Source organism: Urtica dioica, chromosome 7 (assembly GCF_054948205.1).
Source record: "Urtica dioica subsp. dioica isolate 48M chromosome 7, U.dioica_male_clone48M_v1_H2, whole genome shotgun sequence".
Classification (NCBI taxonomy): domain Eukaryota; kingdom Viridiplantae; phylum Streptophyta; class Magnoliopsida; order Rosales; family Urticaceae; genus Urtica; species Urtica dioica.
In genome coordinates this window covers 7,570,203-7,597,584 of record NC_142762.1, presented here as the reverse complement: position 1 = coordinate 7,597,584, position 27,382 = coordinate 7,570,203, and the positions used below count along the sequence as shown (strand labels likewise).

Genomic DNA, 27,382 nt, shown 5'->3' with positions numbered 1-27,382 from the left:
AAGATACCTAAAAGAACTATAGAGTCTCCAACTCTCAATTCCCATAACCAGACATCATAGATTCTCCTATCAATCGTACTTAGATCAATACTCATTTGATCCTTGGATTGTGAATATATTATTTTAAGCAAACCATGAAGAGTTTGTTCGTGCAAATCTACATTTGTATCTGCATATGTTGTTAGGTTTGTTTATGGACTAAAGACTAAGGTTTTATCATAAAGCTTCAGACAAGGAAGAATGAATGAACGTTTCAACCTATATTAATAAATAAGCAATTACAAGCAAGAGTCTTCGTGAGACTATATTACATCAAATAGACACTACTACTCTTCTTGTGGGCATCATTGACAGCAAACTCCCACTTGACTCAAAGAAGATGTGAGTAGTCCTTCATGCCTAATCCCTCCCGATGCTTGTCGAAGACCTTGTTCGCTAGGGCCTCTATGAATGGATCTACTAGGTTGACTACCGTTGAGATGTTCTTCACCTCCACGTCTCCGCGCTGCACGATCTCTCGAATCAAATGGTATTTGCTCTCAATATGTTTGGAGCGCTTATGGCTTCGAGGTTCCTTTGAGTTAGCGACAGCCCCACTATTATCACAATAAAGGGTCATGGGCTCGTCGACGTTTGGAACGACTTCCAAATACTTAAGGAATTTTCTAAGCCATACAGCCTCCTTGGATGTTTCACAAGCAGCCACATATTCTACTTCCATTGTGGAGTCAGCAATACAAGATTTCTTAATACTCCTCCATACAACAGGTCCACTATTAAGGATGAACACAGATCCCGAAGTGGATTTCTTGAAATCCTTATCTGCTTGAAAATCGGAGTCGGTATATTCTGTCATAGTCAGGTCAGTACCTGAGTGTGTAAGCATCAAGTTCCTAGTTCTTCGAAGATACTTAAGAACATGCTTAACAACAATCTAGTGCTCGGGTCCAGGGTTGGATTGAAAACGGCTAACTACGCCAACTGCGAAGCAGATATCAGGTGTGGTGCAAAGCATAGCATACATGAGACTTCCTATGGCTGAGGCATAAGGAATTTTCCTCATGTCTTCAATCTCTTGTGCAGTCTTGGGAGACTGGTCGTTAGAGAGTGAGACTCCATGCCTAAAGGGTGTTTGGCCCTTCTTGGAGTCTTGCATCGAGAAGCGATCCATCACCTTATCAATATAAGATGCTTGAGAGAGCAACAGAGTCCAGTTTTTCCGATCTCCAAAGATTTGGATCCCCATAATGTACGTGGCTTCTCCTAGATCCTTCATATCGGATTGCTTTGCTAGCCAGAGCTTAACCTCAGATAACTTACCCACATTATTACCTACGAGTAACATATCATCGACATATTGTACCAGAAACACAACTTTGCCTTCGTGTATTAACTTGTAAACACACGGCTCATCTAGGGACTGCTCAAAGCCAAACCTCTTCACAGTTTCATCGAATCTAATATTCCATGACCTAGATGCTTGCTTTAATCCATAAATGGACTTGAGCAACTCACAAACCTTCTGGTTGAGCCATATAAATGTGCTCGTCAAGGTTGCCATTCAAGAAGAACGTCTTGACATCCATTTGCTAGATCTCATAATCGAGAGTTGTAGCTATGGATAGAAGTATACGGATGGATTTAAGAATCGTGACTGGCGAGAAGGTTTCTTCATAGTCAATCCCTTCTTTTTGGGTATAACCTGTAGCCACTAGTCATGCTTTGAACGTCTCGACGTTCCCATCCGGACCCCTTTTCTTCTTGTATATCCACTTACACCATATGTTACCGGCCCATCCCGATTGTGGCCGAACGAAGGCGAGGCAGCACTGGACACGACCCGAAGGCTCACCCCGGCCATTGGCCGGCCCAAGGGCTTTCCTCGGCCAATGGCCGGCCGTAGATGTCCTCGGCCATTGGTCGGCCCATGGCCTACTTCAGCCAATGGTTGGCCCTAGATATCCTCGGCCATTGGCCGGCCCTGGATATCCTCGGCCATTTGTCGGCCCAAGGGCCTGCCTCGGCCAATGGCCGGCCCTAGATATCCTCGGCCATTGGCCGGCCCAAGGGCCTACCTCGACCAATGGCCGGCCCTAGATATCCTCGGCCATTGGCCTGCCCAAGAAGGCCCTCCCCCAGTGCTCGGCCAGTCTTACTACACCCGGCCATTGGCCGACCCAAGCTATGATCAGCCAATGGCCGGCTATAATGTTCACACGGCCAAGGAGCCCTAAAACACTCCTTGGTCGCCTATAAATACGAGGATTGACCCCTCGAAACAGGTAATCCGAAATTGAGTACAGAAACGCTGCTGAACTCGTACCTCACTCATTTCTCTCAAGCTCCAGCCGTCTAAACACCTAATCCTCTACATCCCACCTTAATCCTCCTAATGTTAAGCGTCAGAGAGGTAAACAGAGGCACCTCCTCTGTTTCCCTTTTGTAGTTCACGTGTTCTTTCTCCCGTTTCATGTGTTTGTATTAGGCAAGCATCACCGACAGCTAAGAGACAACTTAGGATACCAAGTCCGACACGCTTGAGCCCGAACGTGACCACTTGGTCCGGCCTTGAGTCGAACCGTTTGGGGCTCCTAAATAGTTGTCCGAAAAGGAGCAACAACATTTTGGCACTAGAAGGAAGGGACCTCCGACCTTGGCGACGCTCTCCCTTCCAACATCTTTTCTTGCAACCTTTGCGACTCTCGAAAGATGAGTCAAGTCCCTACTACTTCTACAGGCACCCGAGCGAAGGGATCGAGGTATGGCCTCACGAACCTCGCACACCGCCTAGGAGGGCAGCCTTGTGACAACGAGGGCCAGCCCCATGATCCGACGGCCGACCCCGAAGCCGTCCTCCGCGAGGACATGGCTCGGAGGCTTGTCGAGCTCCTAGACCGCCCCGGCATGGATAATGCACTTATTACTGGCCTTCTCGGCTACGATGTCAAGGGTGGTCCCAATCGTGGCGACTCCAACCCTGACTACGAGGGGTAGGAGTCTAGGACCGACGAGGCAACCCCTAGCCTCATACACTCCCGGTCCGAAAGGACGAGGAATGCAACAGTCGGGCCAGCCCCACCGGCGCGCCAATGCTCGCGCTCTTAATATCGGGGGCTCGCCCCCTCAAGCTCAAGAGGTGGCCGGACACGGCCCCTCGCCGAGGAAAGAGCTGCCCCCAGAGATGATGGGGCCGACAGCAGGGACGCCTGCCTAGCGACCCAACCTAGGATTGCCTCACCCCACCAACCGCAGAACGGGGACCTGAGGGAACGTTTGACGGCTCAGAGGAACTCCCGAGGAGAGGACCTACATCAAAGGCTCAACTCTCGAAGGGACGCGCTCCCTGCCACCACTCTTGGCTGACCTCAGCCAACGCCGGGGACCAAGCATCCAATGAATGCCAACAAGTGACTACCGCGGCCCCGGCGGTTAGCCCAGCCAACGGGCTTGACATGGTGATGATGATCCAAAGCCTCCAAAATTAGATCATCGAAATGAGGGAATCGGGAGGATAGAGGCCGTACAGCGGGATCGAGGAATCATACTCTCCCTTCAGCGCCCAAATCCTTGCGCAGCCATGCGTAGAGAATTTGAAGCTACCGTCCATCCCTCCTTACGAAGGACGGACGGACCCGTACTTCCACATCCAGCATTACGAGACGTGGATGTCGATGCATGTACAGTCGGATGCCACCATGTGCCAACCATTCAGCCTGACCCTCACCGGGTCGGGGTTTGAGTGGTTCCAAAGCCTAAGGTCGGGGAGCATCTCGTCCTTCCGGGCCTTGCGGGAGGCCTTTCTTTCTCGGTTTGCCACCCTGGTGGTGCAGAAGAAGTAAAAAACGTACCTCATTTCCATCTGACAGGGGAGAGACGAGACCTTGAGGCAATATCTAGCTCGCTTCACTGAAGAATCCCAAAGGTCAAAGGATTCGATGACATGGACGCCATCACGACAATCACGGAGGGAGCTCGGACAAGCGACTTCCTCAAGTCTATTGTTGGAAAGGTCCCGCGGGACATGGGGGAGCTGATGTCGAGAGCCTGCACTTACATGGGGATCGAAGACTACCTCGATGCCCGAGATGGCTGGAAAGCTGGGGGATAAGGCGGTTACCGTCACGACTATCAGGACGGGGATTGCCCCGACCCTCGAAAGAGGAGGAATAAGGGAGGCCAGGCCCGTAACGGTCGCTCCCTACCTTGGCCAAGGCCTTCACATGTCGACATCTTCAGGGAGTTTTCTACATTCACCCCTCTGAACACTCCGCAAGAGTGAATCCTGGCTCTACACACGACAAGCTAGGAAGCCCTGCTCCTATCACGAAGGATCCCGCGAAGCGAGATCGAAGTAAATTTTGTGAATACCACCAAGACCACGAGTACCTGACGTTCGAATGCTACCAGCTCAAACGTCAGATTGAAGCCCTTATCCAAGACGGGAAGTTGAAGGAATACGTCCTCAAAACGATTGGGACTGCCGCGGCAAGCGGAGAACGCTCGCGGCAAGAAAGGAAGTTGTTTTTCCTAAAACAAGTCAAGGAGCAGCAAATATGGTTAGTAGCAGCGGAGTCAAGAATCTACGTTTATACATTATTAGCTACTAAGCAAGCTTCGATAATAAGTACAATACCTTTTTCCTTAGTCTTAAGGTAGGCAGGATAGTTCCTACGCCAGTGACCAGGCTCATTGCAATGGTGGCACTTGTCATTAGACTTGTCCACCTTAGGAACCTTTGGCGTCTTCTTCTTCTTTTGAACCTTAGGTTGGTTCTTCTTCTCACCCTTACGAGGTCTCTTCTTAGATCCAGAGGTGGAGGCAGTAGCATGTACCTCTCCTTGAGTCCTCTTTTTCTTAGTGAGACCCTCAGCGGTGTGAAGCTCCTTCATAAGCTCGGTAACAGTGTACTCTAGCTTGTTCATGGAGTAATTCGGCTTGAAGGTATCAAAAGACTCGGGGAGAGTTTCCAACATCATATCTATTTTAGTCTCCCCATCAATCTGAGATCGAAGGATCTCCATTTCGGTTAGATAACTAATGATCAGCATCATATGGTCTCTTACGGGAGTTCTAGCCTTCATGCGTGAGTTCATAAACTGTCGGACCGCTTGTTGCCTTGCTTGACGCCCTTGCCCTCCAAACATCTCATGGAGATTGTAGAGCATGTCGGCGGTAGTCTCGATGTCACGATGTTGTTGTTGCAACACATTGTTCATTGATGCTAAGATATAGCATCTCGCAATCTCATCGGATCGGAGCCAGGCCGCCAAGGCGTCTTTTTCCTCTTGTGTCAAATCATCATTCATTTGAGGACAAAGGGTGGTGAGGACCCATTTGTGCTTGTCCACGGTAAAGACTATGTCGAGGTTACGTTTCCAGTCGACGTAATTTTCCCCTTCGAGTTTGTTCGAGGAAAGGATGGTTGAGAGAGGGTTGAGAGACATTATGCTGAAAAGTTGAAACAAGTTTATGATTAGTCTTTTGGTTTAAGATTTAAGTTTTTTTTAAGTTTTTAGGATGAACAAGATAAAAACAAATCCAAAGGTGTTATGAACGAAATGACACTTCACTCCTTCGAGGGAAGGCTGCAACGAGTCTCCTTTCATAAGTAAATGACTCATCATTAATGCATAGCCAAGATGTCAATACATCATATTTGACTAGCCTCCTTATTAAAAAGTTTGATCACTCACATCCTTTCGCAGGGCCTCGAGGGAGGATTACTAGGGATGGAGTCTAAGTGTGTAACCAACCACTTAGTCCAGAAGATCGACTTTGAAAAAAATCCACCGAGGGGAGGCCTTGTCTCATTGTCTCACTCTCGGACGTAGCTCATTGATCAATGATCAGAGTAAAGCGCCGTTGAGTACTCTCATTTAAGAGAGGGCCACGAGGGTGACTCTTAGTCTGGCGACAATTACACTTTTCATTAGTGTTGGGGATCGTGGGTTGTAAACAACAAGTATAACCCTCCCAATTAATTTATTAGAAAAGGCACATCGTCTCTAATACATTTCAGAAACATGCTTTCCTAGTGCTTAGAGAGATAGAGTGGACTTCTAGAAAGGAATCCTAGATCTTCATGTTCAAGGAAGAGCAGTGTTAGGTTTGCATAAAGGCACAAGTTACATACTCAGACATTTTGCTATTTTCTATTCGGGAAAGTGCATGAGGGAAGTGTGAACTTCAACTCACTCGAACACTTGAAAGTTTGAGATTACACATCTTTATTTTTTGGCTTGTCTACGAGGAGACCTCCCACTCAAATTTTCAATAGCATATAGATTTTGAACATATGTGATATAGATATAGTTTTGAAAACAATTTGAAAACTTATTGATTTGGATGACAAAATATTTTCAAGCTTGAAAGTGAAAACGATTTTTCAAAATTCAAACTAATTTTGTAAAAATTCAATTCAAGTAAATTTTTCAAAAATGAAAATATTTTAATCTTTCACATTATGTTTATTATCTTATGAAAAACAATTTTTCTCAAGGAAATTTTCTTATTAGAGTTCTATAACTCATGGAATGGGGTCCGAAATCCGGAATTCTAAAAAAAACTTGACTTTCGAAACAGCCGCGCACCTCGGAGTAAAATCACCATAACTGGCCGCTCCGAAATCTTTTTTACTTAAAACCAATGGCTTTGAAAAGAGGAGAAACAGACCTTTAATTTGATTCAAGAATCATTAAATTTTGAATTCTGAGAAGAGAGTTATGCCACTTTTACCATGGGTTTTTCTCGAGCTCGAAGAAAACTGGAAATAATTAAAGTACGGACTTGAGTGCAAAACAATCGAGTGTAACGGAACGTTTTAGAGAGTTGTTAAAGCTTTTATATGTGTTTTATTAACATGGTAATAACATAGTATAAAAGTAAATAACAACAAACATAAAACGATTCGAGTAAATAAACAAAACTAGCAAGACAATATAACTAGTCATAAAATTACCCGAAATTTCTCAAACATTAAAAACACGTTTTTCATAATAAAAAATTAAAAACTTTTAGAACTGATTATAATATGTTTTAATAACATCCCAAGGTCATAGAAAATCAACATGATTTTAACTTTAAAGACAAAAACAATAAATTAAAAAAAAAAATCTAAGGTAACAATCCTAACTTGTCAAAAAATCGAGTAATCTTTTGAAAACGATTTTCAAGCTCATAGTTTTAATCACATGTACATGCTTATCTTTGGCCATAGCTCTGATTTAACACTTCAAGCAAGCGGCGGAAAATAAAAAATTTCTTTAAACAAGTAAAACGTTATTTACTAACCTAGACAAAGAGCAAGCACATGTTATTATTAAAACTATCTAAGAGCAATTACACGTTTACTAACTTTTATGAAGCTTGATCGTTGAGAAGCTTGTGGAGATTGAATCGCTCATCTCCCCACGCAGCTCGTCTATCTTCCTTCTTCGGGAACTCGAGTAACCACGAAAGTTTCTATCACATAAATCACTCGAGGTAAGAAAGAATAAGTGTGTAGGCACTTTTAAACACAACAACTCAAGAACAATTCTTAGAGTCGAAGAGCTAAAACAAACGCTAGGTCAAATGTGGACCTAGGTGCCAAAACAAAAACAAAAAGAGTTTGAGAGAGAGAGAGAGGGGCGGCCACAAGGTCTGGAGAGAGAAGCTCTCAATCTCTAAATTGTGTGGGATGAGAAACAATGAGAATGAGGGCTCTATTTATAGGAGAATGATTACCTTCAAAAGGTAGTTTCATTTTCTCTATAGAATATCACATATTCATGAGCAAATATTTTCCCTCCCTTCCTTAAGTCACACCGCCAACTAAGCTTCTAGAAGGCCTTGGATTTGTTTCATCTTTTGCTTCCTCTCTTGCCTTGGCCGAAAATGAGTTTTCCTTCTAGAGGAAATTTGTTTCCTCTTTTTATTTTGGCAAGTATCTTCATACATCAATGCACAAAATAATCTCTCTTTACCTTGCTATGTTGGACGTGCAACACCTTCTAGAAGGTGCTTCTAGATTTTTCTACGTTTGTTCATGAGAACATAAGAAAAGCCCATTAAGAATTTTCAAGTAAAATTCTATGAAATGAAATTAATCCTCAAGGCCCAACATTCTTAATGTGGCTGAGTACATCTTTCATTTGTCATCGTATGACAATATCAAAAAACTTATTTATTGACATTCATTTCATCCTACATCAAAAAAGACAAAAATACCCTTTAGACAATTTTCGTAAAACTTGTCTAGTTCTTGTTTTGACTTAGCTTCTAGTTTAACTAATCCTACTCGAAATGACTTGTGATAGTGACCTCATGGATCCAAATGAACAAAGCTTGAGCTAACATACTTGGACTCAAAAGTTTACAAACCTTTTCCAAGTTTAGCTTAATGTCAACTGACTCCAGTAAAGAGTTGACACTGAGAATATCTCGGTTCAAATGAATTTATTTTCTACTGAAGAATTCAACTAAATTGTGATGAGTAGATCCACTGAATATTATCTATGTTTACCCTTCATGAATATCATCAGCTAGTCGGGTTACAAAATTACCATTTTACCCTTCTAGCTGTTATTTTCTCAACTCCTTTGTCGCTTGTGAATAAGTTAGAAACAATGTATTGACGAGGAACTAGCAAGTCACAGTGATTCATCCAAAAGATTCATGACTCAATTTGGACACTAGCTAGTTCATTTATTCACATTTCAAGGAACAAATTATGAGGTGATATACATTGCATTTCAGCAATCTTGTACATGAATTCCATATCTATGAGAACTTCACAAAGCTACTCATGACATCTTCACAACTTAGTATTCACCAATAGGTCCTGTTACGAATCACATAGTGAATCCGAACTCTGACATTCTCAAATGAGAATAGGTAAGCTATGAAATGACATGTCTCATTTCAAGATTGAGGTAAGCATGATGCAATTCATACGTAGTGATTTCGAGACATAAGAGGTTAAATGGTTTGTTCTTATTATGTCTCTAGAAGTGCACTGGTCAATTCAGTACCTTCGGAAGATACCTAGAAGAACTATAGAGTCTCCAACTCTCTCTTCCCCATAACCAGACATCATAGATTCTCCTAACAATCGTACTGAGATCAATAGTCCTTTGATCCTTAGATTGCGAATACATTGTTTTAAGCAAACCATGAAGAGTTTGTTCATGAAAATCTACATTTGTCTCTTCATATATTGTTAGGTTTGTTTAAGGATTAAAGACTATAGATTATCATAAAGCTTCAAACAGACAAGGAAGAATAAATGAACGTTTCAACTTTTATTAATGATTCAACAGTTACAAGCAAGAGTCTTCGTGAGACTTTATTAGATCAAATGTACATAAGTAAACTACTCTTCTTGTGGGCACCATTGACAACAGTGAGGGAGTGTGACTCTCGTTGTGGAGAGATTCCTCATCACCATGCACTGGGGAGCACAAGAAGTATTTATTCACTCTAGTTGCGTTCTTGGGGTTATTCACACCCTCAGAACGAAGGGGTTGTTGGTTGCTCATATATTTCTCAAGTCGAAAAAGAGGAGACTATGACATAGAAGGGATTTCGGGCTGTATAAGTCGGGATATCCCCTCCTTCTAGCGCCAAAATGTTGTCACACGAAAATGAACAACTATTTAAAACTACGGACGGTTCGATCCAAAGCTGAACCAAGTGATCGCACCCGAGCCAAAGTGTGAACTCGAAGACCGAGTTGCACCCTCCAAACCCGGAGGTGTATTTTGGAAGGTATGACCGTGCCAAGTGTTGGCTGCCTATGTACCCGTGGTCCGGGATCAGGTCAGAACGTAGTTCAATGTGAAGGTTGTAGCTATCTTGAACTCGGAGGTTGTGAATTTAAGACTTTAGAGAAGGACCTCGCTCGTGGCTTCTGTTGAAGGATTTAGAGGGGTCGCTTGACTTGTGGCTTAGTGTTCTAACTCAATGGTCATGAAGCGAGAGAGCAGCTTGTGCTTTGTGAATAGAACTCGCTCCTGTAGTAAGGGGGTTCTCAAGTTTCTGAGAGGAGCTTGGAGAAGGGGAGAGAATTCTTGGAGAACGTAGAGATTCTTGGAGCTTGGAGCACGGTGCGGGCGCGGGCAGGAGGCCCGGAAGGCGCAGGGGCCGCGCGGGCGGGCTGGAGGCCCGGCAGGGGCGTGGGCTGCGCGCGGGCTGAAGGCCCGGCCGGCGCTGGGCGCGCGCGGACAAGAGGCCCGGCAGGGGCGGGCCGCGCGCGCGAGCTGGAGGCCCGGCAGGCGCTGGGTGCGCGCGGGCAGGAGGCTCGACAGGGGCGCGGGCCGCGCGCAGGCTGGAGGTCCGGTAGACGCTGGACTCGCGTGGGCAGGAGGCCCGGCAGGCGGTCCGACCGGTGAAGTTCACCCGCGGGAGGTCAATGTTTTTCAATTTTTCAGTTTTTCGAGAACGACCGGTAACATGTGCCTCCTTATAAATGTATTGACACTTCTAACATGGTATCCGAGCTAGCCAAGTTCTTATGTTGCGACGCTCGTATATGTTCATTTCTACAATCTTCACACCTCAATTTTTCAATCCAAAGGCGGCCGATATTTGATTAGAGTTGGCTTGGCAGTAATTAGTCAGCCTCGTCAAACAAAACCTCTGGGAGTTTGAATAAGCTAAAATGCTCCAAACAGAGGATATCGAACGATCTGGCATTCGGAGTTTCATCGGATCAATGCTTTTGGCGTGTGCCGATATTTATATTGGCATTTTATTGGTTACGTGGACTTTCACCCAGAGAAAGTCTCCAAGGTCTAATTTTCCTGGCTGCATGTATTTGTAGAAGATGATAACAAAAAAGAGAATCATTGAGCCAACGTGACAAAGTAAATCACCAAGCGAAAACAATAGACACAAGAAGCGTGACGGTTGCTTTTTACCTTGATTTATAATATAATACCTTCTTTTTTTCTTTTTCTTTTTTTGAGAGAATGCCTTTATGTTCAACGGTTTAAACAAAAGCGGAAAAAAAAAAATTAGAACGGTGTGCTTTTATTATACACATGATTTGGTTGCACATGGAGAGAAACGAGGAAATCGATGCACCGTCATTTGAGACTTCATTATAAAATATAGAAAAATGTAGCGTATGCGTCTGCCAACAGTTATGGACTAAAACAAATATAAATGAAGCGTGTATGAGAAGAAATACAAAGTTCTAAAAAAAAAAAAACAAATTGACCTAGTTTTGTTCATGTTGCCCTAAAGTTAATAACAAGTTGTAAGCTAACAGTGTGAATCCACGACAAAAACTTATCGCATGCCGGCAGTTTCGTCGATCCGGACTCGAAACCATCACCGGAACTTTACAATAACAAAAAGGAGCAGTTTCACTCTTGTAAAAAGAATATCTTGAAGGGGAAAGAATTCATGGATTTTTTTTTTTGTGTTTCTCTATCAACACTGCCAATCACGAAAGCTGCATAGCACGTGACAATCGCGCCTAACCGAAACCAGATCTATCCAGCAGTGACCCGGATTGAATTTTATCTGCCATAATCGTCCACTAGTTAGATTTTACTCATCATGTGTAGTTAGCTCAATAAGACTCAGAGGTGTTGAAAATAATATTCTGTTGCAATAAAAGTAATATTTGACACTCGCTACAAAGTCTTGGCATGCCCAAAAGAGAATATCGTGAAAACATTACCAAAAATGTACTTCTGTCTGTTTTCCGAAATCGAAAGCACGGATTCGCTACCAAATCGTACCTCTCTGAAGCTACGTGTATAAAAAACTGTGGGATCAGATCAGGGTTCAATCTATGAGTGGCAGATCAGCTTCGAGGTTTTTCTGGAGCAGCCATCCTTTGGGATAATCTACGCCATGAACGTCCAAGTGAAGATGCCAGTTCAACACTTGCGTACATCCACCGGGTGTACCTTCCATTCGACTCTCATCCTCCACCACTTGCTCTATGAAAGTGGTCTCCTAAAGCCCAGAGAGAAGAAAATTGTTAAAAATACGAGACACGCTATTTATACTTGATTTAATGTCACTCTAGCAATCTGGTCCTTGATTTATTTCCAGGTTCAGGGTTTTATCCTCTTTAAAGATACCCACCTAGCAATTACTAGTGTCCGCAGTTCCACATAGGGCCACCTTAAAAGATAGATAAAAATGTATATTTTGCGACTTCAATCTAAGCATCGATTTCAAAGATATAATGGTCGGGACTATTATTCGTACTTGAAAGCCCTCCTTCACGGTGTCAAGCTGGCGAATCGGAGTTGAGGTTGGGCGTCGCCATCTCTTCGGGTCCCACAAGATCGTGCTGTTGAAAGCGAATCCGGACATGTCAACATGGAACCGGCGCAGCCTCTTGCTCTTTTCGTTCGTGTGCCATCCCATCACTTGGCTTCCATTGCACACAGGTCCTTCCAATACGGCCTTGTTTTTGCTCTGCGCAAGCATTGCCACCGGCCATATCCCGAATCGGCTACAAAAGACATGGTTTTTAATTGTTTTAGCAGAGACTAGAATAGTTCAAGGTAACTCATCTAGGGTTAACTTCACCAAAAGCTGCTTTAAATTGAGCTATACATAGCACAGAAACTGTAAACCTTACAAGACAAACATCATTTCATCAGCAGCTTCCTTCCGAACAAGTAAATATAAGTTCATAGCAAAAAGTAATAGTGTGATTGTGAATCTTGAGTCAACTTTTCAGCGCCTCATAAATCTCACGAAACCAACATAGAATAAACAAGTTATCGTAAACTCAATTTCAATATTGTTTCTCATACGCTACAGCCTTCAGCTCTTGGGACATTTTCTTTTACCATGCGGTCTTTGGTTTTGCTCCGAGCAGTCATTACTGTAGGCAAAATCCTGAATCGGCTTCATAACCAGAGGCAAGAACAGTTCAGAGTAAAACTGTGAACACACACCGTTTTTCATCACCACAATTCCGTTTTTTCAACATCCAATTTTACCATAATCGAGAGTCCGAAACAATGAGGATAATTATACTGCAATCTAAACGAAGAAGTCTGGAAATGGAGTGCAAAGAAGCAATATGAAAGAACGTGAGAGAGAGAGAGAGAGAGAGAGAGAGTAAATTCGGATCTGTCAGAGTCATACCTGATGTTTCGCAAGCTGTAGAAGAGGTCGAGCGAGTAAACGTTATCATCGTCAGCGAAGAAAACAATGCCGTCGAGCCTGTGGCGCTCGATGTGGTCCAGAGCAGTGTTCCTCTGATGAACTCCTCTATCCTTAACTTGACTCGAATTCCTGTTGCAGACGAGGTGTCTGTACATCACTCCCGTCTTCCTCAGCACCTCCGCCGTCTCCATCGACGCCGCTGACATCTCCACCACAATCCACACCACGGGCGCCGGAACCAGCCGGAGCACCTGCCCGATCCGATTCAGAAAGTAGGCCTGCGCCGCCCTAGCGTAAGTCGGCGTCACCACGATTATCTGCTTCCGAGGCACGAACTCCACCGCTCCCAGCCGGACGTCAAACCTCTCCTCTGGAGGAGGAATCGCCGGGGCCGCGAGGAGGTCTCCGTCGTCGAATCGGCGTTCGTCGTGGTCGGGCCGATCGTAGGGCATCATTCCTAGGAGAAATCCGACGAGGAAGAAGGCACAGCAGCGGAGGAGGACTCGGCGAGATCCTCTCCGGTGGAGAGCGGCGGCGATGGAGTAGGAGTAGTTGTTCTTGGAGGAGAGCTTGTGAGAAGGGGAGTTGAGGTTGTAGTGGCGGTCGTGGTACGCCGGGGAGAGAGTCCGCCGGATCGACGCCATTGGTGACGTGTGCGTCGAGTTCAGTGAGTAACCATATGATCCAATCTGATTCTCATCTGCTCACTCTATTCTTGAATCGGGCACAGATGAGAGACGAGACAGAGTCGGAATTTAGTTTATTTTCGAAGGACGTGTGTAAAATTGGCTATTAGGAAGGAAGTGACCATATTTCCAATTCCTCAACTATTTGTTGGTATTCATCGAATCAAATGCCATTAAACGCGTTATACACCACTCTGGTGACGGGGGGGTTTACACACAAGCTTATTCACATGTTTTGTATTTCTCTTTTCTTCCAGGAAATTTTACATGAATATTATCATTCCATACCATTTTACCCAAAAAAAAAAAAAAAACCAACAAAAAAGACAAATATTAACGTATCTATCTGAGTTGCAAAAAAATAAATGTAATATCCTTGATAAAATTGATCTACAAAATTCAAGATTTGGTGTCCAATAAATCATGAATTCTCAATATTTTGTGAATCTCACAAAAATTAGAGAATTTGTGATTAATTAGTCATAAAATATTAGCTTTCGTGATCAATTTGTCACAAATTCTAAAAACATATATGATTTAGTCGGTCATAAATTATATTGTATTTGTGACTTATTGGTAAAAAAAATATTTGAATTTTATGATCGATTGGTCATGAATTTGATTGAGAAAATTCATTACCCACAACTTAATAACGAATGAGTTACTCCAACCTTAAATTATGATGGAATAATATTTAACATCTTTAGCATGGTTTGCCTATGTTTTGCGGATAGCCGAGATGGCTTCACATGGGTCGTCAAGATGGCCTAGTGGGTCGTCAAGATTGACTCTCATTGCGGGATCATCGAGAAATCCTCACCTCTTAGGATTATGGGGATTGCCTCGCGGGTCTTTGAGTTATCAAGTCTCTTCAAAATTGTTAGGTCTGCCTCGTAGAGGTTGTCAGGAACCGCCTGGTCGTGTGAGATCTTCGAAGTCATCACACCTCACAAGATTATCAGGATTGACTTGCATCATGGGATCATCTAGAAAACCTCGCATCGTGGGATTGTGGGGATTGCCTCACGAGTCTTTGGGGTTATCAAGCCTTGCCGAAATTGATAGGACCACCTCGTGGGGCTCGTCGGTAACCTCCTAGCCGTGTGAGATCGTTGGGGTCATCGTGCCTCACAAGATTGTTGGAAATCGTCTCACCGTGCGAGACTTTTCGACTTATTCCGCCAAGGTGTCCATTGAGGGCGTTGAGCCTGTATAATGTCTTGCCAATGGGGTCTTTTCGGGATGCGGTCTTGATGTAGTAATTCTCGTCATACAAGCGTGGTCTGCCGAGAAAGTCATCGTGCCAGGCGAGCTCTTTTGCCTCGTCGTTAGGTTCGACGGGGACTCTGTATTTTGTGTAGACCTCGTTGCCTCGCCGAGTGATAGTTCAGATACGTCATCTTGTCGTTCAGACCTCGTCAACTTACCGATGGGTCAGTCATAGACCCCGTCTTGTTGTGTGCAGACCTCGTCGCCTCGCCGATGGGTGGTCGGGAACTCCTGGATCGGGCTTTGTTGCCTCACAGAGGGTTCCGCCAAGTACTCAGTCTTATCGTCTGGGCCTCGTTGCCTCACCGAGGGGTTTTCAGGAATTCCTTCTTGTTGCTCAAGCCTTGTTTCATCACACAGGGTTTTATCCGTCTAGGACTCCATATCTTCTTGTGAAGCTCGCCGCTTTGCCAAATGGTCTTTTGAGTGTTGTTAATGGTGCCTACAAGAAGAGTAGTAGTCTTTACTTATGTACACTTGATGTAATAAAGTCTCACGAAGATTCTTGCTGGTAACTACTGAATAATTAATAAAAGTTGAAACATTCATTCATTCTTCCTTGTCTGCTAGAAGCTTTATGATAAACTATAGACTTTTGTCCTTAACAAACCTTACAACAAATGAAGAGTCAAATATAGATTTGCATGAACAAACTCTTCATGGTTTTCTTAAAATAGTATATTCATAAACTAAAGATCAAAAGACAATTGATCCCAATATGATTGTTGGAGAATCTATGATGTCTGATTATGAGGCATTAAGAGTTGGAGACTTTATAGTTCTTCCTAGGTATCTTCTGAAGGTACTGAAATGAGACATGTCATTTCATAACTTACGTATTCTCATTTGAGAAAGTCAGAGTTCTAGATTCAGTATGTGATATAGACAAGACCTTTGGTGAAGTACTAAGTTATGAAGATATCATGAACAACTTTGTGAAGATCACATAGATATGGATTCATGTACAAGATTGTTGAAATGCAATGTATATCACCTCATGCTTTGTTCCTTGGAATGTGAATAAATGAACTGGCCAGTGTCCAAATTGAGTCATGACTCTTTTGAATGAATCAACGTGACTTGTAAGCTCCTCGTCAATACATTGTTTCTAACTTATTCACAAACGACAAAGGAGTTGAGGAAATAACAACTAGAAGGGTAAAATGGTAATTTTGTACATCCCATCTAGTTGATGATATTCATGAAGGGTAAACATAGATAATATTCAATGGATCCATTCATTACAATTAAGTAGAATTCTTGAGTAGAAAATATATTCATTTGAACCGAGAGATTTCAGTGTCAACTCTTTAGTGGAGTCAATTGACATTAAGCTAGAACTTGGAAAAGGTTTGTGAACTTTTGAGTCCAAGTATGCTAGCTCAAGCTTTGTTCATTTGGATCCATGAAGTCACTACCACAAGTCTTTAGAGTGGGATTAGTTAAACTAGAAGCTAAGCCAAAACAAGAATTAGACAAGTATTACGAAAATTGTCTAAAGGGTAATTTTGTCTTTTTTGACATAGGATGGTATGAATGTCAATAAATACGTTTTTTGACATTGTCATATGATGAAGATAAATTAGATCACATGGCCACACTTAAGAAGTTGGGCCTTGAGGATTGAATTTCATTTCATGGACTTTTATGTGAAAATTCGTAATGGGCTTTTCTTATGTTGTCATGAACAAATAAAGAAACATCTAGAAGCATGTTCTAGAAGCCATAGAAACCGTCCACAATAGAGAGGGAAAGAGAGATTATTTTGTGCATTGATGTATGAAGATACTTGCCAAAAGAAAAAGAGGAAACGAATTTCCTCTACAAGGAAGTCAAGGGGGCGGCAAGGAGAGAGGAAATCAAATGAGGAAACAAATCCATGTGGCATGAGGAACATGTCTTGGACGTGCAAGTGGGAAACAGGAAACCAAATATTTGCTCATGAATATGTGATATTCAATAGAGAAGAGGAAACTACATTTTGAAGGTAATCCTCCTCCTATAAATACCCCACCTCATTCACAATTCACAACACACAAGCTTTAGAGATTGAGCGCTTCTCTCTCTGACCTTTAGCCGCCCACCCTCTCTCTCTATCTCTTCTTGTCCTTTTTGTTTTGGCACTGAGGTCCTCATTTGACCTAGCATTTTGTTTTAGCTCTTTGGCTCAAAGACTTGTTCTTGAGTCACAGTGTTTAAAAGTGCCCACACACTAAATCCTAACTACACTCAAAGATTCTAGTGGTAGAAGCACTACTACATATATTACATTAGAAGACATAAATTTTAAGACGTTCTCCAAAATACACGACTTTAATAGTCCAAAATTTTAAATGATTTTGCAAGTCATATATAAAACGACTCCAACGAGCATATAAAGTCTTTAGAATAATGACGTAAAAACGTCTATATAAAATATTTTAAGTCAATAAAAAAATGACTCCAAATGTTTATGTGTTTTTAAGATGTTTAAATTTTGACTTTATATAATCTTTTAAGTCTTTTTTAAAACAACTTTATAAACAAATGGTTGCTTTTAAGTCATTTTATGAATGTCCTCATATTTTTTGAAGTTATTTTATAAATGTCTTCAAAATATTATTTTTAGGTCATTTGGTAAGCGTCTTTAAAAATATATACATGAATAAAAAATATATTAAAAAATATATTATATGAAGTCTTTTTATGATGATTTTTCAACGTATGTACCTATAACATGTACACCTGGACAAACTATTTTGTTATGTTTTTTTTTTCCTTTTAGAAAAAAACTGATTTTAAGGCATTATTTAAAATAATATAATTATAAATTTATTATTCATATTTATTTCAATAAAAAATAAACTGATATGTTTATTAAACCGTAAAAATAGTGTTATTCATGTTGAAAGTTGAAACAGTCAAATTTGTTTTGATTTCTTTGTTTTTCTTTATTTATCTTCTTTCCTAGTATTGGAATCGGTCAAGCTAATAATAAATCCAGAAGATACGACTTGTAGGGAAGGAAAATAAAATATTTGGAAACCCTAGCCTCACAAATTCATTCTGAGCAGCCCCAAAAACAATCGAATCGAGAAAATTATAAGTAATGAGAAGGACTCGGGAGAATTGGACGATGAGGGAGCGAAACAGTGCGGCCGACAACGCCCCCATCGTGGCCCACTCCACCCTCGTGGGAAAAAGGACTTCGTTCGCCGTCCCCTCTCCATCCTCGTCAGAATATAATGGGAATAGTAGGTTTTTATTATTGGATCCTCTCCCTAATTTTTGTTCCTTATTGTTGATTTTAAATGTGAATGGTGGACCATGGTGCATGTTCGTGTTTGTATTTCTGATACCCTTGGCGGATATATGTTTGCATTTCCATTTTTGAGTTGTTCATGAAGCGTTTTGACGAAGCCACCCAGGTGCTCGACCAAATTCCCCACAGAGCATATAATTTACAATTTTGACAAGGTTTTCAAATTTTCCAAGTACCGACTCAAGAACAAGCAAGATGTGAACAACCTACGGGGAATACTGTTGATGTTGTCAATGGTGCCCACAAGAAGAGTTGTAGTGAATATTATGTACATTTGATGTCATATGGTCTTACGAAGACTCTTGCATGTAATTGCTTATTCATTAATAAAAAGCTGAAACGTTCATTCATTCTTCCTTGTCTGTTTGAAGCTTTATGATAAAACATTAGTCTTTAGTCCATAAACAAACTAAACAACTTACGAAGAGACAAATGTAGATTTGCATGAACAAACTCTTCGTAGTTTGCTTAAAACGATATATTCGCAATCTAAGGGTCAAAGGACTATTGACCCCAGTATGATTGTTAGAAGAATCTATGATGTCTGGTTATGAGGCATTGAGAGTTGGAGACTCTATAGTTCTTCTAGGTATCTTCCGAAGGTACTGAATTGACCAGTGCACTTCTAGAGACAAGATAAGAACAAACCATTTAACCTCTTATGTCTCGAAGTCACTACGTATGAATTGCATCGTGCTTACCTTAATCCTGAAATGAGACATGTCAGTTCACACCTTAGTATTCTCATTTGAGAAAGTCAGAGTTCGGACTCACTATGTGATTCCAAACAAGGCCTATTGGTGAAGTACTAAGTTGTGAGTATGTCATGAGTAACTTTGTGAAGTTCTCATAGATATGGAATTCATGTACAAGATTGCTGAAATCCAATATATATCACCTCATGCTTTGTTCCTTAGAGTGTGAATAAATGAACTGGCCAGTGTCCAAATTGAGTCCTGTTGTCGGTCCTTTTCGAAAACCCGAGATGCCAAGAAGACACGCCGTTCAAAGGGCCAATGGTCAGTCCAGAGGTCCCGAAGAGCGGCAAGCCTTCTGTCACGAGTCGACTGGCAAGTCCTCATGCCAAATCCTCATGCCCCTCGAGTCGAGCCTTGAGTCTTTCTCCTCGAGTCGTTCCTCGAGTCGAGCCTCGAGTCGTTCTCCTCGAGTCGAGCCTCGAGTCGTTCCTCGAGTTGAGCCTCGAGTCGTTCCTCGAGTTGAGCCTCGAGTCATTCTCCTCGAGTCGCTCCTCGAGTGGAGCCTCGAGTCGTTCTCCTCGAGTCGAGCCTCGAGTCGTTTGTCGAGTCGAGCCTCGAGTCGCTCTCCTCGAGTCGAGCCTCGAGTCGCTCCTCGAGTCGAGCCTCGAGTCGCTCCTCGAGCCGAGCCTCGAGTTGTCCTCCTCGAGTCGAGCCTCGAGTCGTCCTCCTCAAGTCGAGCCTCGAGTTGCTCCTCAAATCGAGTCACTCTCGTCAAGTAGAAACCTTCATATTTCGCGTGACAAGCGTGGTATCCGAAGAGCCCTAAAGGCCCACAAGAGTCCGACGAGATGAGCCATGCGTCGCGCGCGCAGCACGCCGCGCCAGCCGGCCACACAGCAAGCCGTGCGCCGCGCCAGGAAGACCGCGTGCCGCGCGAAGACACGCCCGCGCCGCGCGCCCATGCGCCGCGCATCCCGCGCCACGCCAGATGACCCGCGCGCCGCGCGCCATAAGACATCCCAGAGATGCGGGCTAAGACGCCTCCGCGGCACGCCATAAGACATCCCAGAGATGCAGGCTAAGACGCCTCCGCGGCGCGCCGTAAGACATCCCCGAGATGCAGGCTATGATGCCTCCGCGGCGCGCCGTAAGACATCCCCGAGATGCAGGATAAGACGCCTCCGCGGCGCGCCATAAGACATCCCAGAGATGCAGGCTAAAGCCGTCCCTCGCGACGCACCAAAGATGCCTACATGGCGCACCTAAGACGCCTACATGGCGCACCTAAGACGCCTACATGGTGCACCAAAGCCGTCCCTCGCGACGCACCAAAGACGCCTACATGGCGCACGTAAGACGCCTACATGGCGCACCTAAGACGCCTACATGGTGTACTTGAGACGCCTACATGGTGCACGTAAGACGCCTACATGGCGCAACCAAGTCATCCCTCGAGACGCACTTAAATAGCCTACGTGGCGCATCTAGGCCATCCCTCGCGACGCGCGTATGACGCCTAAACGACGCACAGAACCGTCTCTCACGAAGCCCTCCGAGTCGCCCCAAGGCGTTGTATGTGATGACTAATCGCAATGCACTTGAACCGCCACAAGGCGCACCTAAACCGCCGTACAAGGCGTAAGTCCTACCATCATTCGCCACCGTCAGCTGAGTACGATCACACTCGCCTTTGAAGACTCCCCATTCCACGCGAGCTAATTGAAGCTGCTCGCAAAGACTCGTGAACTCCGCCTCTGAGCAAGAACTTCGCTCGGCCTGAGCTAGCTGAGACTTCGCTCGAGCATGCTCCTCCTAGAAGAGTCCCAGGCGACGGGTGAAGTCATGAAAAATCTTCTCGAGCCAAGCCTTGCTCCTCGAGTCGAATCATTCTCCTCGCGTCGAGCCTCGCTCCTCGGGTCGAGTCACTCTCCTCGAGTCGAGCCTTGCTCCTCGAGATGAGTCATCCTCCTCGAGTCGAGCTTAGGTCCTCGAGTCAAATCATTCTCTTCAAGTCAAGCTTCGCTCCTTGATTCGAGTCATTCTCCTCAAGTCGAGCTTTGCTCCTCGAGTCGAGTCGTTCTCCTCGAGTCGAGCTTCGCTCCTTGAGTCGAGTCATTCTCCTCGAAGTTGAGCCTCGCTCCTCGAGTCGAGTCATTCTCTTCGAGTCGAGCTTCGCTCCTTGAGTCGAGTCATTCTCCTCAAGTCGAGCTTTGCTCCTCGAGTCGTGTCATTCTCCACGAGTCGAGGTTCGCGCCTTGAGTCGAGTCATTCTCCTCGAAGTCGAGCCTCGCTCCTCGAGTCGAGTCATTCTCTTCAAGTTGAGCTTTGCTCCTCGAGTCGAGTCATTATCCTCGAGTCGAGCTTCGCTCCTTGAGTCGAGTCATTCTCCTCAAGTCGAGCTTCGCTCCTCGAGTCGTGTCATTCTCCACGAGTCGAGCTTCGCCCCTCGAGTCGAGTCATTCTCCTCGAAGTCGAGCCTCGCTCCTCGAGTCGAGTCATTCTCCTCAAGTCGAGCTTTGCTCCTCGAGTCGAGTCATTCTCCTCGAGTCGAGCTTTGCTTCTTGAGTCGAGTCATTCTCCTCGAGTCGAGCTTCGCTCCTTGAGTCGAGTCATTCTCCTCAAGTCGAGCTTTGCTCCTCGAGTCGAGTCATTCTCCTCGAGTCGAGCTTCGCACCTTGAGTCGATTCATTCTCCTCGAAGTCGAGCCTCGCTCCTCGAGTCGAGTCATTCTCCTAAAGTCGAGCTTCGCTCCTCGAGCCAAATCACTGTCCTCGAGTCGAGCCCCGCTCCTCGAGTCGAGTCATTCTCCTCAAGTCGAGCTTTGCTCCTCGAGTCGAGTCATTCTCCTCGAGTCGAGCTTCGCTCCTTGAGACGAGTCATTCTCCTCAAGTCGAGCTTTGCTCCTCGAGTCGAGTCATTCTCCTCGAGTCAAGCTTCGCTCCTTGAGTCGAGTCGTTCTTCTCGAGTCGAGCCTCGTTCCTCGAGTCGAGTCATTTTCCTCAAGTCGAGCCTTGCTCCTCGAGTTTAGTTCCGATCCTCGAGCAAACACCTGGAGCGACCTGAAGAACAGGTCAGCAAAAGTAGAGACCCGCGCTCGCGTTTGGGGAATAAAGGCCGCTCTTCCGAACGCAGACGAAGAAGCGTCACCAGGTCGGGAATGGCGGATGCCCCGTGAGACCGACTTATGCTTGATGCGTGGTCAAACTTTTGGCGTTGATCCCCGAGCAGTCAAAGCCCTCCGGTGCGGCAGAGCCTTCCACCAGGTGCCACTCCGTCTTCTCGAGGCATCGGCCCGCAGCATCAACCTCCGTCTTCGAGACCTCGGAATGAGCACGCTAATCACCGTCGAGTTGCATGGACTCCGGGTCGAAGATATCATCAAACAACACGCCATCGAAGAAAGACTTGGACGTGACTTCACCAAAAGATCAACAAGCCGCGACACGCCGGTACGCCTCTGCACAAGTGCGTGCCCTACATGCATGCGCATGTCCCAGTTGCTCCGGGGCTAGAGCGATGGATGCGAACGTGTTTGCCTTGCCCACGTTGAGCTACGCCTCTCATCCGCTTGGATCCTCCTCCACATATTGATCACACACTCGTGTTGAGAGAGATGGAAAAGCGAGAGAGAGCACTTGCAATTGTGAGAACGTTCTATATAAATCACAAAAGCTTCGCGACGACGAAGCCCTGGGAGATAAATTTTCCTCAAACACCCGGCGTAAACAACTAAAAGTTCATCGCCCGGGGCCTCCCGAGCGATAAACTTGGGGGGCTAATGTTGTCGGTCGTTTTCGGAAAACCCGAGATGCCAAGAAGACACGCCGTTCAAAGGGCCGATGGTCAGGCCGGAGGTCCTGAAGAGCGGCAAGCCTTCTATCACGAGTCGACTGGCAAGTCCTCATGCCAAATCCTCATGCCCCTTGAGTCGAGCCTTGAGTCATTCTCCTCGAGTCGTTCCTTGAGTCGTTCTCCTCGAGTCGAGCCTCGAGTCGTTCCTCGAGTTGAGCCTCGAGTCGTTCTCCTCGAGTCGAGCCTCGATTCGTTCCTTGAGTCGAGCCTCGAGTCGCTCCTCGAGTGGAGCCTTGAGTCGTTCTCCTCGAGTCGAGCCTTGAGTCGTTCCTCGAGTCGAGCCTCGAGTCGCTCCTCGAGTCGCTCCTCGAGTCGAGCCTCGAGTCGTTCTCCTCGAGCCGAGCCTCGAGTCGTTCCTCGAGTCGAGCCTCGAGTCGCTCCTCGAGTCGAGCCTCAAGTTGTCCTCCTCGAGCCGAGCCTCGAGTTGTCCTCCTCGAGTCGAGCCTCGAGTCGTCCTCCTCAAGTCGAGCCTCGAGTTGCTCTTCAAATCGAGTCACTCTCGTCAAGTGGAAACCTTCATATTTTGCATGACAAGCGTGGTATCCGAAGACCCCTAAAGGCCCACAAGAGTCCGACGAGACGAGCCATGCGTCGCGCGCGCAGCACGCCGCGCCGGCCGGCCACACAGTAAGCCGCGCGCCGCGCCAGCAGGCCGCGCGCCGCGCCAGGCAGACCTCGCGCCGCGCGAAGACACGCCTGCGCCGCGCGCCCATGCGCCGCGCATCCCACGCCGCGCATCCCGCGCTGCACATCCCGCGCCGCGCCAGATGACCCGCGCGCCGCACCCCCTGCGCCGCGCGCCGCGCGTTGTACGCCGCGTTTTGTGCGCCGCGCGCGCCGTGCGCCTCCACTTGATGGTGCGCGCGCCCCTAGTCCCACATGGACGAAAAAGGGACCTTCTAAGGCCCTCAAACACCTATAAATACCCCCTCTCATTGAGGGGAAAGCCATCCCATTCATTCTCAAGGAACTTGAGACTTCTCTCTGCTTCTCTGGATCTCTGCTTCTCTGGATGCCATCCTTGGCCTGTAGCAGATTCTCCTCGATTTCTCATTCTCAGAGATTCCGAAGCGCTTTCCGGGGACTCCCGAGTGCCGCCTCTCTTGATCGAACGATTAATCTTGAGCCCACGAGTGCTCTAACGGTTTTCGACTGAAAATCGCCTACGCGTCTATCACCCTAGACGCGTCCACCATTTCTGACAAGAAATCGCCTACGCGTCCGGCATTTCCAACTAGGAATCGCCTACGCGTCCGGAATCTCCGCCACAACAAGGAACTCTTGACTTAGAGTCTTTCACGTCTCCAAAAGAGAGAAAACACACATTCTCTCTCTCATACGCGATCTCCGAAGTTCTGAGACGTCGTCGAGGACTCCTTCGCGCCTCGTCTCCTTCGTTGAGCACGCCTCTCCACCTAGGCTCCGCGCCTCATACTGCGTCTCACACGCCTGAACTACGTTCTGACCTGATCCCACACACGGGTACGTAGGCAGCCGACAGCCAAGGCACCTTCACTCCTCCTCCTCACCCCCTACCTCTCTTGAGAGGCGGGTTGATGAGGAGAAAACCTAGCTCGAGACTTTCGAGTTCACACTCTTGGCCCGGGTGCGATCACTTGGTCCGGCCTTGGATCGAACCACCCGAGGTTTTCAATAGTTGTTCATTTTCGTGCGACATCATTGACTCTTTTGGATGAAACAATGTGACTTGTTAGCTCTTCGTCAATACATTGTTTCTAACTTATTCACAAGCGACAAAGGAGTTGAGGAAATAACAGCTAGAAGGGTAAAATGGTAATTTTGTAAATCCCGACTAGTTGATGATATTCATGAAGGGTAAACAATGATAATATTCTGTGGATCCACTCATTACAATTAGGTTGAATTCTTGAGTAGAAAATAAATTCATTTGACATTAAGCTAAACTTGGAAAATGTTTGTGAACTTTTAAGTCCAAGTATTTTAGCTCAAGCTTTATTCATTTGGATCCATGAGGTCACTATCACGAATCACATCGATTAGGAATAGTTAAACTGGAAGCTAAGTCAAAACAAGAACGAAAATTGTCAAAAGGGTATTTTTGTCTTTTGAGACAAAGGATGAAATGAATGTCAATAAATTTTTTGACAAGTTCATTTGATGACTTAATGTCACTCGGCCATATTAAAATAATTGGGCCTTGTGAATTAATTTCATTTCATAAGAATTTTATTGAAAATTCTTAGTGGGCTTTTTTCATGTTGTCATGAACAAATGAAGAAGCTTCTAGAAGCTCCTTCTAGAGACAATATGGGCGCCCATAATACCCAAAGAAAGAGAGAATATTTTGTGCATAAATGTATCGAGATACTTGCCAAAAGAAAAAGAGGAAACAAATTTGCTTGAGGATGCTTAAGGGAATTCGGCCAAGAGAGAGACAAAGGCAAGGCATGGAACAAAATAGGAAACATATTCAAGGCTTAATGAAGCCTATGTTGGCCGAGCATCTCAAGAGAAAAAAGATGAAATTGTCTCATGAATATGTGATATTCTATAGAAGATGAAACTACCTTATTGAAGGTGAGACCTCTCCTATAAATAGGAGCCTCATTCTTCTCATTTTATTCATTCCAAAGTTTTAGAGATTGAGAGCTTCTCTCTATAGACTTGGCCGCCCCTCTCCTCTCTCTCTCTAGTCAATTTCATTTTATTGTTTTGGCACCTAGGTCCTCATTTGACCTAGAGTTTAGCTCTACGACTTCAAGACTCGTTCTTAAGTCGTAGTGTTTAAAAGTGCCCACTCACTGATTCCTTTTATTTCGAGTGATTTAGTGATAGAAACTTTCGTGGTTGCTCGAGTTGCCGAGGAAAGAAAGAGAGACGTGCTGCGAGGGAGACGAACGTTATCAACCTTCTGAAGGCTCATCAACGTTCAAGCTTCTAAAGAGGTTAGTAAAATTTATAAGCTCATATTAGTTTTTATTTACATGTACTTGCTCTTTGTCTAGGTTAGTAAAAACTGTTTTTACTTGAAAAAGAAAATTTTTAAAATTTCGCCGCTTAATGAATCGTTAAACTTTTTCTTAAACCCTAGATCAACTCCAACAGTTGAGAATCATAAAAAAAAGGTATTAACACATTAATTTAAATTTTATTGATAAGGTTTGTGTCATAATCTTATGTGGGGAGCACCTTTGAAATAAAATATATGATCACAATGTGTGAAAAATAGATTGGATTACTTCAAAATGACTTTATTTTTGTTTCATTAAAAATTGTGTTTATTGTGGCAGATGATTGAGGTCAAAAATCAAAGGAACTGGTTGCGGTCTTCAATTTTTTCAATGACAATCACTGACGCTGCGTTTATGATCGAGGAAGTACTTCATGTCGTGGCTACCGTTGGGTCTAAAGATTAAAGAAAAAAATTACTTCGTAATTTGAGTTAGAGCATAGATGTTATATGAACTCAATATGTTTTTTTTCTATATATTTAATTGCTATGTAATTTTTTTTTATTATTCCTGTAAATTTAAATTGTATTTGTATTTCAAAATTTGGTTTTTATGTTTAGTGTTATAAACGTCCACATCATCATATTATTTTGATATAGCATAATCATTAAATAGATGTACACGTAAACCTCTCCATGTCCATATATTTTTGCCAACATGGAATATTTTTTTGAAGTCGTTTCTTTTTAAATTTGGAGACATTTTACTTACAGATTTAGTGACAATTTTTAAATGTCATAGTTATTATTTCCATGTCAACAATTTTTTGCGTAGGTGGACTCTTTTTTTAAGTCGTTTCATTAGAGATTTGGAGTTATTTTAGTTAGAGATTTAAAGACATTTTTTAAATGTCTTAAAATATATAGACTTTTTAAGTCACTCACTTAGAGGTCATTTTCTGGTACGACTTCGAATCTTTTTAAGTCATATTCTTAATGTCATAAAATCTAATATTTGTAGTAGTGAAACTTTCGTGGTTGCTCACAGGTTCAAGAAGACTAGTGCGAGAGACGAGATGCGTGGGGAGACGAACGTTTAAACCTTCCTAAGGCTACTCAACGTTCAAGCTCCATTCAAGGTTGGTACTGAGTAAAAACTAAATGTAGTTTTGAAATTTTAAATTATATGTTCATGCACTTTGTCTAGGTTTTAAAAACGTTTTACGAGTTTTTAAAGAAATTTTTATATTCCGCCGCTTGCTAGAAGCGATAATCTTTTCTTAAACCCTAGATCTATTCCAAAAAATGTTATTAGAGCTATGGTCAAAAAATGTTATTAGAGCTATGGTCAAAGTATAAGCATAAGCATGTGCAGCTATGGTCAAAGTATAAGCATGTGCGCGCGCCCCTAGTCCCACATGGACGAAAAAGGGACCTTCTAAGGCCCTCAAACACCTATAAATACCCCCTCTCATTGAGGGGAAAGCCATCCCATTCATTCTCAAGGAACTTGAGACTTCTC

The 27,382-nt window shown here is 44.3% G+C and overlaps 1 protein-coding gene across 2 annotated transcripts; it reads right to left on the bottom strand.

Annotated features, from left to right (window-relative positions):
• Positions 1–11,055: 11,055 nt before the first annotated feature.
• IRX9-L (Nucleotide-diphospho-sugar transferases superfamily protein) lies at positions 11,056–13,995 on the bottom strand. 2 transcript variants are annotated; one of them, XR_016300277.1, is made up of 4 exons: positions 13,102–13,995; positions 12,208–12,457; positions 11,669–11,949; positions 11,056–11,508 (listed from the first exon to the last, which is right to left on the bottom strand). XR_016300277.1 is itself a non-coding variant. In XM_089620824.1 (4 exons), exons 1-3 carry the CDS (start codon positions 13,764–13,766, stop codon positions 11,776–11,778), a joined length of 1,089 nt encoding a protein of 362 aa, XP_089476950.1. In that variant the 5' UTR covers positions 13,767–13,994; the 3' UTR covers positions 11,056–11,508; positions 11,730–11,775. The 2 variants fall into 2 exon arrangements, 1 of the variants encoding a protein (XP_089476950.1); XM_089620824.1 differs by having other exon boundaries at positions 11,730–11,949; positions 13,102–13,994.
• Positions 13,996–27,382: the final 13,387 nt, after the last annotated feature.

Coding starts and splice junctions, on each gene's coding strand:
- IRX9-L (XM_089620824.1), bottom strand. CDS start 13,766: ATGGCGTCGATCCGGCGGACTCTCTCCCCGGCGTACCACGACCGCCAC. Junction 12,458..13,101: donor TACAGCTTGCGAAACATCAG/GTATGACTCTGA, acceptor TGTCTTTTGTAG/CCGATTCGGGATATGGCCGG. Junction 11,950..12,207: donor CCGTGAAGGAGGGCTTTCAA/GTACGAATAATA, acceptor TCTGGGCTTTAG/GAGACCACTTTCATAGAGCA.